The sequence below is a fragment of the Aquarana catesbeiana genome, linkage group LG05, assembly GCF_042186555.1.
Source record: "Aquarana catesbeiana isolate 2022-GZ linkage group LG05, ASM4218655v1, whole genome shotgun sequence".
Taxonomy (NCBI): domain Eukaryota; kingdom Metazoa; phylum Chordata; class Amphibia; order Anura; family Ranidae; genus Aquarana; species Aquarana catesbeiana.
This window is the reverse complement of record NC_133328.1, coordinates 650441456-650454483: the sequence shown is the minus strand read 5'-3', so window position 1 is coordinate 650454483 and position 13028 is coordinate 650441456. Positions and strand designations below refer to the sequence as shown.

The 13028-nt window shown below is 47.1% G+C and overlaps 1 protein-coding gene across 8 annotated transcripts in view; it reads right to left on the bottom strand.

The window, feature by feature from the left end:
- LOC141145681 (uncharacterized) overlaps positions 1–13028 on the bottom strand; it is a gene marked incomplete in the record, with an annotated part of 80908 nt that overhangs the window by 45006 nt on the left and 22874 nt on the right. For 6 of the 8 annotated variants that reach the window (XM_073632536.1, XM_073632535.1, XM_073632533.1 and 3 more), the window contains 2 exon segments: positions 8688–8741; positions 10296–10370. In XM_073632536.1, the coding sequence (XP_073488637.1) occupies positions 8688–8741; positions 10296–10370 (129 nt within the window). 8 annotated transcript variants of the gene reach the window in all.

Genomic DNA, 13028 nt, shown 5'->3' with positions numbered 1-13028 from the left:
TGTCCAATGCTTTGTGTTATAAAACAAAGGCATCAAGCTAATTGTCACCAACTGTGCTCACCCACCAAATTCCATAATAATTCCTTCAAAATGTGGAAAGTTCTATGTAATCCTGGAATGGTTCCACTCCCAGCATCTGCTGTCCCCTCCCGTCCCTCCACATTCATCTCATCCTCTACAACCCAAACGGCACATCTGCTGTCCCCTCCCGTCCCTCCACATTCATCTCATCCTCTACAACCCAAACGGCACATCTGCTGTCCCCTCCCGTCCTTGAGACCTCATCTCCACATTCATCTCATCCTCTACAACCCAAACGGGCACATCTGCTGCCCCCCCAATCCTCTTGACTTTGCCACCACATTCATCTCATCCTCTACAACCCAAACGGGCACATCTGCTGCCACCCCAAATCCTTGAGACCTTGCCCACCTCTAGCCTCCAATCTCATCCTCTACAACCCAAATGGCACATCTGCTGCCCCCCAATCCTCAAGACCTTCAGAGGCGGCTCTAGGCTTTGTGAGGCCTTAGGCAAAACTTAGACTTGAGGCCCCTCATGCCCATAATGGGAAAATAGTTTCATTTCACTGTAGTGTCCAATGAACTGATGACAATTCACTCATGGCCAGTTCAGCATGCCATGATCATATCAGCCAGTTAGCATGCATGACAATATCCTCATATAGAGATCATCACTTACTCAGATAGAGTCATCACTACTAGAAGCTCTGTTATGCCTACATTTCACTTTTCCTTGGCCATAGATCCATCATCTATTTTCCTAATGAAGTCTATGCCCCATGCCTACTGTGGACACAACCAATGGTTATGACTATGGTCAATGACTATGACCATGACAGTAAACCTGAATACGGAAATGATTTATTTAACATGAGCTAATCATGTGTTTTAGGGGCACACATCAGGAGGCACTTCAGAGGATGGAGACTAGGATAATCTCTCATGTGCAGCCTCTACACGCATCCTATGATCCCAGTGCTGGGGCTGACTGGCAACTGGCTGGAGAGAGAGAGAGAGGGAGGAGAGAGAAGGAGGAGAAAGAGAGGAGAGAGAAAGAGAGGGTGGAGAGGAGAGAGAAAGAGAGGGGGGAGAGGAGGGAGAAAGAGAGGGGGAGAGGAGAGAGAAAGAGAGGGGGAGAGGAGAGAGAAAGAGAGGGGGGGAGAGGAGGGAGAAAGAGAGGGGGGAGAGGAGGGAGAAAGAGAGGGGGAGAGGAGAGAGAAAGAGAGGGGGAGAGGAGAGAGAAAGAGAGGGGGAGAGGAGGGAGAAAGAGAGGGGGGAGAGGAGGGAGAAAGAGAGGGTGAGAGGAGGGAGAAAGAGAGGGGGAGAGGAGGGAGAAAGAGAGGGGGATAGGAGAGAGAAACAGAGGGGGAGAGGAGAGAGAAAGAGAAGAGAGGGGAAGAGGAGAGAGAAAGAGGTGGGAGAGAGGGGAAAATAGAGAGGGGGGAGAGAGAAGGGTGAGAGAGAAGGGTGGGAGAGAGGAGAGAGAGAGGGGTATGGGAAGAGAGGGGTATGAGGGAGAGAGAGGGGGGAGGAGGGGAGAGAAGGGTAGAGAGAAAGGGGTAGAGAGAGAAGGGAGAGAGGGGGGCTGGAAAAGGTGGGCTGGGAGGGAGAGAGGGGGAGAGAGGAGGTAGAGAGAGAGAGGGGGGGTGAGAGGGTGGAAAGAGGGGGAGACAGAGAGAAGTAGAGAGACGGGGAAAGAGAGGAGTGAGAGAGGGCTGTGAGGGAGAGAGAGAGAGGGGGGTGAGAGGAGGGGAAAAAAAGGGAGAGAGAAGAGAGGGGTGGTACAGAGAGGAGTGGGAAAGGGGGATAAAGAGAGGGGGAGAGAGAGGGGAGAAAGGTGTGAAAGGGGGATAGGAAAGAGAGAGAGGGGGGGAGAGGAGAGAGAGAGGGGGAGAGGAGAGAGAGAGGGGGAGAGGAGAGAGAGGGGGGAGAGAGAGGGGGAGGGGAGAGAGAGAGAGAGAAGGGGAGAGTAGAGAGAGGGGGGGAGAGGAGAGAGAGGGGAGAGGAGAGGGGGGAGAGGAGAGAGAGAGGGGGAGAGGAGAGAGAGAGGGGGAGAGGAGAGAGAGGGGGGAGAGAGAGGGGGAGGGGAGAGAGAGAGAGAGGAGAGGAGAGAGAGAGGGGGAGAGGAGAGGGGGGGAGAGGAGAGAGAGGGGGAGAGGAGAGAGGGGGGAGAGGAGAGAGAGAGAGTGGGGAGAGGAGAGAGAGAGAGGGGGATAGGAGAGAGAGAGAGAGAGGGGGGGATAGGAGAGAGAGAGAGAGAGAGAGGGAGAGGAGAGAGAGGGGGGAGAGAGAGGGGGAGGGGAGAGAGAGAGGGGGGAGAGGAGAGAGAGAGGGGGATAGGAGAGAGAGAGAGAGAGAGGGGGATAGGAGAGAGAGAGAGAGAGAGAGAGAGGGGGAGAGGAGCGAGAGGGGGGGAGAGAGGGGGAGGGGAGGAGAGAGAGGGGGAAGGGCAGAGAGAGGGGAGAGGAGAGATAGAGCTCCTGTGTCTGATTCGGGATAACCTGTGATGTATCCGGGTGTGTGCAGTCTCCAGAAGTCGGTCCGGGCACATTTTGTTTGCATACGGGGCAGGGAGGTGGGCAGAGCGGACATGTGTCAGGGTGCAATAAAACGGACTCACCCGTTCCCCATGTTCATCAGATCGCCTTCACTACTGGCAGCCTTTGCATTGCCTCTGGGTGAAATCACAACACATGTGAGGGCGGGCTTCATCTACCAGTCAAAACGGCATCCTGCAGTTCATTGGACCAACCAATGAGATGGTTTCCTCCCATCATCGCTGGTGCAGATCTTATTACTGGCATTACAGTGGCTCGAGGGGCAGTGACTTAACCCAGTTTTCCCTCTGTGCAGCCCGGGATAAAGATGAGAGGGAGAGGTAGTCCAGCTGATATTAGTGCAGAGTCCTGGCATGAGGAGATTGGCAGGCAGTGCCATCATTCTTCCCGATGCTGGGCTCTCCCCTTCCTCCATCAGGCAAATTAGGCGGCCGCGAGGCCCCTGAGAGTGCGAGGCCTTAGGCGACCGCCTAATTTGCCTAATTAAAGAGCCGCCTCTGCTTGGCACCACATTCATCTCATCCTCTACAACCCAAACGGGTACATCTGCTGCCCCCCCCATCCTCGACACCTTGCCGTCACATTCATCCCATCCTCTACAACCCAAACGGGCACATCTGCTGCCCCCCAATTCTCGAGACCTTGCCACCACATTCATCTCACATCTCACTGGGATATCTGCTGCCCTCCCCGTCCTTGAGACCTCACCACCAGGGCCGTAGATAATTTTTTTTTTCCTGGGGGAGGTTCAGGTCTTTCAAACTTAAAGGTATCATTTACACTTTTATGTTGGGGGAGGTACGGTAAAAACATGTGACAGCAGAACGGGGCCATGAGACCTTGCAATGCAGCGCAGCAACAATGATCCCCATTCTACTGAAGAGAACACAAGGCACACAGTTGTGGTGCGGTAGTGTACTCATTAGTACAGCGAGCTCCTCCTATGCTCCCTAGTTTTTTTTTCCTTCAGCCCGTTGGGTTGAACTAAAAAAAACTTACCATGTGAACCAGGCTTTGGATCTCATTCATATGTTCTAAATGGCCATGGCAAATATACCATGAATACCTACAGCCAGGATCCCAGATGTTCCAATTTTTGTCAGCTGGTGGCTGAAAAAACATGTTGGGGTGTGGCCTGGTGGGAACCCGGGCTGAGGTCTCTCCCATCACTACTACATTACCATAGAACATCGTGTGGCACCAGGGATTTTTTTCCCTCTTCCCTTCAGTGACTGCAGGAGCTGGGATGAGCTCCATCCCTCGCCGGCACTCCTGCAGCACATTTGTTATCCTCTACATTACTCCCCACATCGATTGAGCCTAAGCGACACACTAATCCGTGGGTCACAGTGGTCACCGGCTGTTCAGGGCAAATTTCTGACCCTGGATGCAGAGAGATTTTTTCCAAGGGCAAAAATGTATCCTTACCTGCAGGTCACCACTGGATGTGCAGATACAGGTGGATACAGGTCTGACCATTCAGGCACTGCCCGAGGGCCCCATGCCACTAAGGGGCCCCATCAGGGTCGCCAGCCTCAATAAAACCAGCGACAGTATGTATAAATCTGTGGGTTTTTTTTAAATCCCAAGATTATAGCTGCCCCGCCTCTCCAGTACCTTTTCAGTGTGTGTATGTGTATTCTGTGTGTGTATATTGTGTGTCTGTGTGTGTATACTGTATGTGTGTGTGTGTGTATACTGTGTGGCCCCATAATCTATTGCCTGGGGGCCCCATAATATCCTATTGCCCGGGGGCCCCATAATCTTCTCCTATTGCCCGGGGGCCCCATAATATCCTATTGCCCAGGGGTCCCATGAGTTGTGAGTCCGCCCCTGGGTGGATACATGTTTACAGCAGCAGACAGCCTCGGCTCTTTTCAGCCCATCACTCAGGTGTGCAGGCTGAGCAGACATTAGAAGATCTGAGATCCCGGGTGCAGGTAATTGCAGTACACTTGCTGCACCATGGTCATGTAGGATGTATGAATGACACCCAAGACTGGATTTTAGCTAACCTTACTGTGCAAGTTGAGCAGGTGCAAGGGGCAACATATTGTGGCGGGCAGTAAATTCAGCGATTTATTTAAACCTTAAAAAAATGTGTCCTAAAAAATGTTATCAAATGTTTTAAGAGATGAAAAAAAATTAAAAAGATTGTGCACTGCCTACCACAGGATGGTGCCCTTTGCACCTGCACAATATGGTTGGCTTTTATTCAGTCTTAAAGCGGAGTTCCAGCCATAATTTTTTTTTTTACATTTATTCAGCAGCATTAAATCTAAATAACAACCTTTGGGGGAAAAAAAAAATTACTCACCTTTTCTGGTCTGTTGCTAGGGGGTCCCTCGTAATCTGCCTCTTCCTCTCCCTGGCGCCTGACGTCACTTCCCTCGGCGCCCGCGCTCGCTAGTGCTCCCGGGAGATGTCTGTCATCATTTCCCAGGAGTCTCCGGGCAGCGCCGAGGGCTTCGTTGCCATCACTGGGCACTTCCGACGACGACGCCCGTTGTGATGGCGATGTCAGAAGTGTACGTCGCTGCGCATGCATACGGCGCATGCGCGAGAACGGGCGGTGCATGCTGGTCGCTCAGCTGCACCAGAGCCTGTAAGATAGTGCTTGTGGGCTTCACGTGCCCAAAAGCACTATGGAAACTTGTACAAAACAGGAATATAGGATATATTCCTCTCTAAAATCGGCAATCGAGCGCCGATTAGTAACACAAAGGTGAGTGCTTTAAATATCCATTATAAACAAAATATATGGATATTAAAAAAAAAAAGTAACAGTGGGAACTCCGCTTTAAACTGTAGTAAACCCAGCTTTTGAGCTTGTACCTACAAGTAAGCCTATAATAACGCTTATCTGTAGGTACAGTGAATATATATATAGGATTCACCCAGATGCCTGGACCAGCAGCTTGCTCAGCCTTTCAGTGAGCCGCAGAGACCCTGAACCAACCGCTCCTGCCCCTTCCACAGCCTGGCATTCCAATGAGCTTGGGGGGGGGGGGGGCGCAGAGCCAGGGACTGACAATCACCTCTCTTTGCTCACTGAAGGTGGAGAACTGAGTGATCAGCGGTCTTTGATCGCTCTGTTGTTGGTCTTAGAAGCAGCTGGGGACAGATGCAACATTGGATCGATGCTCCATCCACCTGGGAAAGTATAATTTTTAAAAAACATCTCTTTTAAAGGAAAAAAAATCCCCATCTCCCTCCTAAGAATCCTTCCTCCCCAAGCAAAGATTCCACTGTAAAATATCCCCCCCAAAATTAAACCCCCAGTCTCTAAACCGACCCCGCAAAGCAAAAATATCTCCCTCAGTCAACACCCTCTCCCCCAGCAAAGATTCATAATTATGAAGAAAATCTCCTTTCATCCAATCAAACTCCCTCCCAGAAGCAATTCCCTGCCAATAACCACCCCCTGTAAACTTCTCTACAAGAAACTCCCCCCCTTATCCAAAAGAACCCCCCCCCTTTCCTTAACCCCCCCACCAAAAGAAACTCCCCCAGTTTTAAATCTCACTTCCTCCTTCCAAAAACAGAAAATTGACGCCTCCCCACTTACCAGACCTCAGATTCAGCACGGCACAGAAGTAGGAAAACTTCTGCATTCCCAGTCTCCATTCGGCTGTGTCATTTGATGCCTCGAGGAGGAGTCTAGGAGTTCCCTCAACCATGCACTGCCAATTGGCATCATCTGAGACCTCACAGTATATTCATTCTTTTAAGGGGGACCCCTTATTAAACTGAGGAGATGGGGCACAATAGAAGGGGGGCTGGCTGCTGCACTCCGAAACTCTGATTGCTTCTACTGTGCTGATGCTGAGGCTAAACAGCAGGGACACTGTCTGGACATATTGCCAGGATTCTCTGGGTGTTTGAACACCCCTGACCCCCCCCTTATCTACGCCCCTGCTCACCACCATATTCATCTCCTCCTCTACAACCCAAACTGGTAAATCTGCTCTCCCCTCCCATCCTCGAGACATAAACACCACATTCATCTCTTCCTCTACAACCCAAAAATGGTACATCTGCTTGTCTTCCCTATCCCTGAATCCTCACCACCACATTCATCTCATTCTGTAAAACCCAACCTGTTACATCTGCTGTCCCCTCCAATCCTCGAGACATCAACACCACATTCATCTCATCCTTTATAACCCAAACTGGTATATCTGCTGTCTTCCCCATCCCTTAATCTTCGCCACCACATTCATCTCATTCTGTAAAACCCAAACTGGTACATCTGCTGTGCTTCCCATCCTTGAGACCTCATCCCCATATTCATTTCATCCTCTACAACCAAAACTGGTACATCTGTTGTCCCCTCCCATCCACGAGACATTGCCACCATATTCATCTCATTCTCTACAACCCCAACTGGTACATCTGCTGTCCCCTCCCATGCTTGAGATATTGACAACAAATTCATCTCATCCTCTACAAGCAAAAATGGTATATCTGCTGTTTTTTCATCCCCAAGACCTCATCACCGCATTCATCTCATCCTTTACAACCTAAACTGGTACATCTGCTGTCCCCCCTTTCCTGAGACCTTGCCACCACATTCATCTCATCTCCTAAAATCCAAACTGGGATATATTCTGTCCCCCCCATCCTTGAGACCTCATCACCACATTCATCTCAGTCATAGATGCACCCCAGAGTGGTACATTGGCTGTCTCTGCATCCCCAAGACCTTGCCACCACGTTCATCTCATCCTGTAAAACCCAAACTGGTACATCTGCTGCCCCCCGCCAATTCCTCAAGACCCCACCACCACATTCATGTCACCCTCTACAACCCAAACTGGTACATCTGCTTCCCCACCATCCGCAAGAATACCACCACATTCATCTCTTCCTCTACAACCCCAAAGTGGTACATCTGCTGTCTCAGCATCCTTGAGACATTGCCACCACATTAATCTTATCCTCTAAAACCCAAAACTGGTACATCTGATATCCCCTCCCATCCTTGAGACATAGAAAACACATTCACCTCATCCTTTGCAACCCAAACAAACATCTTCACAACATTCATCATATCCCATACAACCCAAAACTGGTATATCTGCTGTCCCCATGTGTGATAGACTAGAGAAGGGTTTTTGCCATCTGTGACTTATTAGGAAGATTTCAGGTTCAGGTCACATTTAAAGGTTATCGGGGGAGAAAAATGTGCCAGGGTTAGATTAAATGGGAGATAATTGTCAAACAATATCAAAAGCCAAATGTTTAATTGTTTTGGGGGGGGGGGGGGGGTGATATACTAGAGAAGGGTTTTTACCATCTATGACTTATTAGGGAGATTTTCCTCCACTTCCTGTCCTGTACACATAACAGGAAGTGAGAGAACATCCCTCAGAAGTGAGGAAAATCCTCCCACAACTGGTGCCCCCAGTGGAAGATTTCCCTCTATTTCTGTTCAATTGACAACTCATCATTTCAGATTTCCCCCCTCACTATAGTGATCAATAAAGGAGGTGAGTCCTCCCTCACAGGGACACAGACATCATACAAAGGGAATGGGAGAGGCGGTGTCTGTGTCTTTACTGCGGCTTTGTTTATAGAGTTCCATTGTTTGTGGAAGGTTCCCGGAGAGGTGACACGCTTCAGGATCTGCCCCTCCCTTCATCAGGGCTAATAATTCACATATTTTATATCAACGTAATAAGATATTATTATATAATTTCATTAGGAGCAATACTGGCCTGACAGGGGTTCTAACCCTTCTTTCTTACTCCATGCAAAACTAAACAAAACAAGTTTTGGTTTTATATATCCTTCAAGGACTTCTGAGTTCATTGTGAAGGGTCCAGGTAGGGTGGTGGGGGAGGGGGGAGGTGTTGGGTCGGTCTTATGTCAGAGATAGTTGAGGGTTGGTCTGCAGCTGAGTGCGGCTTAGCTTTAAAGTTGGGGATGTGGAGGCTTTAGTCATAAAGTGAAACCAGTATCAGAGGGGCACACAAGGGACTCTTTTCTGAGGAATTTTGTGGTGTCTCCTCTTAGGTAGGGAACCCGTCACCTTCCTCCTCCACCAACTACAGCAGAGGACCACCTGGAGCCCCAAAAATACGTTGAAATCCATAATAATCACCTTTTTCTCCTGACGACGTGAACGTTTGAGCACATCGAGTCTGATTTCTGGATCCTGCAAAGACAAGAAGAGAATTATGTAATGACACGACCTCAACCTTTCATTGGAATCTAACAATTACATATACAGTATATAGGGAGCATGCTGATTGGAGAGCGCTAGCCCTGCTGATTGGAAAGCTGATTGCTGATTTGATAGCTGATTGGAGAGCTGATTGCTGATTGGATAGCTGATTGGAGAGCTGATTGCTGATTGGATAGCTGATTGGAGAGCTGATTGCTCATTGGAGAGCTGAATGCTGATTGGCGAGCTCTACTCCTGCTGAATGGGTCGATTGTTGATTGGAGAGCCGCTTGCTGATTGGACAGCTTTACCACTGCTGATTGGAGAGCAGATTGCTGATTGGAGAACTCTATCCCTGCCATTTGGAGAGCTGTTTGCTGATTGGAGAGCAGATTGCTGATTGGAGAGATCTAGCCCTGCTGATTGGAAAGCTGATTGTTGATTGGAGAGCAGCTTACTGATTGGAGAGCTGATTGCTGATTGGCAAGCTCTACTCCTGCTGATTGGAAAGCCAGTTGCTGTTTGGAGACCTCTATCCCTGCCTGGCTGATTGGAGAACCATTTGCTGATTGGAGAGTTCTAGCTCAGCTGAATGGAGAGCCACTTGCTGATTGGAGATCTCTAGCCCCGCTGATTGAAGAGCCAGTTGCTGATTGGAGGGCTCTAGCCTAACTCAGCAGGGGGCGTGTCAGACCTCTGCAGAGAGACCACTGCTTCCACACAGAGAGCAAAGCTCCTCCTCTACAGCATGCTGGGAGGGTAACAGGCTTCTCATAGAAGGCTGTGGCTGGTTTGTAAAGAGGACAAACTAAAACCTGGAATGTATTCGGTTAATTTAACATGTTGAACATTAAATCTATTTAGGTTGTTTAATCCGGCAATATATGTCAATATTCGATCTTCCTCCTCTGCAAGACCCGCGAGCGCCTCTAAGCCAGTTTTGGATTTATACGTCAATATTTAAATAGCCCTAAAAAGGCACACATAGGGGGTCCGTGTATATAAAAAAATAAAAATCTCTGTGTGAGTGTATGAATAATGAATAATTCCTGTAATGTGTCCAATGTGTTTATTCCCTATGACAGTCGGCTCCATCTAGTGGCCATGATGCCGTATTTTCCTGATTGAGGTATCTAAGAAAAATGCCACATTATCGCCACTAGATGGAGCTGATGACCACAGGAAATAAATATATATATTCAGCACATTAATGGGGGTCATTCTTCATGGCTGTGCGAATGATGAGAAATTTACACATCAAATGTTTTATAAATAGATCTTATAGTCATAACAAAAAAGAGATTTTTTTTTCCTCTAATGATTGATTTAGTATCAAACAACAGGATATATTTTTTTTCCAGTTTGCCAATATTCAGACACATATAACACTCGCTGATACACTTTTCATGCAGACATCCACCTGTCCTACAAGGTGGTATTGTGAACCCCCCTTTATTATAATGCCTGGGATCCCCCAGTGCCTGAAATCACCCCCCCCCCCCCGTATTACCGCCATTGTTCTGTATATATAACATTGTCACCTACTTTGACAATTAACGATGAGTAACATCCGGGACACTTCTTCCATTTCGGAGGATTGCTCGGTGATGACGGTTCCTGCTACAAGAAGGGAAGGAGGGGGTGAGGCCGGACGCACACAGCACTAATCAATTAATACTTATTTTAATTCATTTAAATTTAAAAAAAAATTAAAAAAGAAAGTACAAATATATCCATTGATCAGACAGTCTGATTTTTTTTTTCTCATGATCTAAAAATGAATTTGCTACCAACCACTGACCAATACGGCTTCACCCCCCGGCGCTACAAATATCAGTTATTATTGGGGTTGCACCGATACCGAGTATTTGCACAAGTATCAGAACTCGAGCAAATGGACCAATACCTGAACCCGATACTTTCAGACTCAGCTCTGTGAGCTGTCGGCGGGTCTCCCCTGTTGACAGCTGAAGTGTTAAAGAAGTCCGATAATTAGAGCTGTCAAAAAAAAAAGAAGCCAGCAACGTTCACCTTAAACTATGTAGAGGGTTCTTTACTGTAAGAGCGGCAAGGATGTGGAATTCCCTTCCACAGGCGGTGGTCTCAGCGGGGAGCATTGATAGCTTCAAGAAACTATTAGATAATCACCTGAATGACCGCAACATACCGAGATATACAATGTAATACTGACATATAATCACACACATAGGTTGGACTTGATGGACTTGTGTCTTTTTTCAACCTCACCTACTATGTAACTATGTAACTATGTTATTAACAACATTGCTCAGCCACTAAAATAAAAAGAAACATTGTTTCTTTTTGTATCTTTCTGTTTCTTCATCTGCAGATCAAAGGGATGAACAAATGTTCCTCTGTTTAACCCCTTATTAACACTTAATTTACTCTAATCAGCCTTAATGTAAGTGATACTAAAGGATCATTTTTAAATTTTTAAAATAACAAACATGTTATACTCACCTCCACTGTGCGGCTCGTTTTGCACAGAGTGGCCCCCGATCCTCCTCTTCTGGGGTCCCCCAGCAGCTCTCGTGGCTCCTCCCCACATCAGATAACCCCCCTTGGAGAAGCGCTCTCCCAAGGGGGTTACCTTGCAGGCACGCTCCTAAATCCAGCAATCAGCGTCCATAGAGGCCGAATGCAGGACTCGCCCCCCCCCTCCCCGGAACCAGCGTCATTGGATTTGATTGACAGCAGCGGGAACCAATGACTGCGCTGCTATCAATCTGTCCAATCAAGAGCCAGGAACCCGTAGAGAGAGGGAGGGCGGGGACACGCCGACAGAAATTCGGGGCTCAGGTAAGTAAAACGGGGGGGCTGGGGGGGGGGGGGCGGTGACTGCCAGGTGTTTTTTCACCTTAATGCATAGGATGCACGAGACTTTACAACCCCTTTAACTCCCTATTCTCCTCCATTTAATTATTATTTTCCTGCTTTTTTTTCTTTTTTTTTTCGTTCACGTCTATTTTATAAACGATAAACAATTAAACCTTTTTTTTGTTTGCTTTGTTAGTGAATATTTTCACATATATATATATATTATTATATATATTAACATATATTTACACATTTCACATTGAAAAAGCACAAAATGAAAAAAAAAAATCTATTTATTTAATTTGTAAATAACTTTTCAATGCTTTGTACCATTGCTGACGGCTGAAGTGAAGACAACACAGTTGCCGGTAGGTATCGGTAATCGGTATCGGTAATCGGTATCGGCAAGTATAAAAAAAGAAAGTATCGGTACTCGTAAAATGGTGTCGGTGCATCCCTAGTTATTATACGTTTTCATGAGAAGTGAAGGGGAACGCGCCAAAGTGGTCCTAATTATTGATACCATCCAACTAATATCAAATTGAGGAAACTCAATGAAACAAAAATATAAAAAATATTTTAAAAAAATATATGTGATGATCTCAAACATCTAACAAACAATTAATAATAAATATATTGCCCAACACCCCTATATGATGAAAAAAAGTCTCAATAGCACCAGGTGTCACTGATCCCTAATCCCTATAATGGATTTAGCATAATACAGTTTTTTATTTGGAAGACACCCGCACAAATGATAATATATGCTTACAAGAAACACAAGATAAAACAGCATACGGATAAAACGTCTGTACGGCACAGCGTGTGTCACTCTCCCCGCCTCCTAGATGGTATTGGCTGCGATGGAACCCGGGTAGACGCGCACTGAGACTTGTTGACAGGAGAGCCGTGTGGTCACGCACTTCAGCGCGTTTCGTCATCACGTCCCCTGAAGAAGACGTGATTAGGTGGGCCTAATTGCCCAGTGTGGTGCAGATTACCCCCTCTTTAGACCCCTAATATTTCACCAAATCCCCCTAACAGGGCTCCTATTTTTTTTTTTTTTAAATTATAAAAAACAAAATTGTAAAAAAATAATAAAAAATAAAAATAAGAAAATACTGACTCCGCCCACTGCTCTACTGACATCGTCAGTATATATACACATGCGTATGTGTTTGAGCTTTGGGGGGGGCACACCTGTGAGTGTTGGTGATTAGGATCCAGGTTTGGTCACTGTTAGACTCAGGAGTTGGAGAGTTAAAGTTAGGATATAGGGGGGGGGGTTAGGGTTCAGGTCACATTTAAAGGTTATGGGGGGAGGAAAATGTGCCAGGGTTAGATTAAATGGGAGATAATTGTCAAACAATATCAAAAGCCAAACGTTTAATTGTTTTTTGGGGGGGAGATTGATAGACTAGAGAAGGGTTTTTACCATCT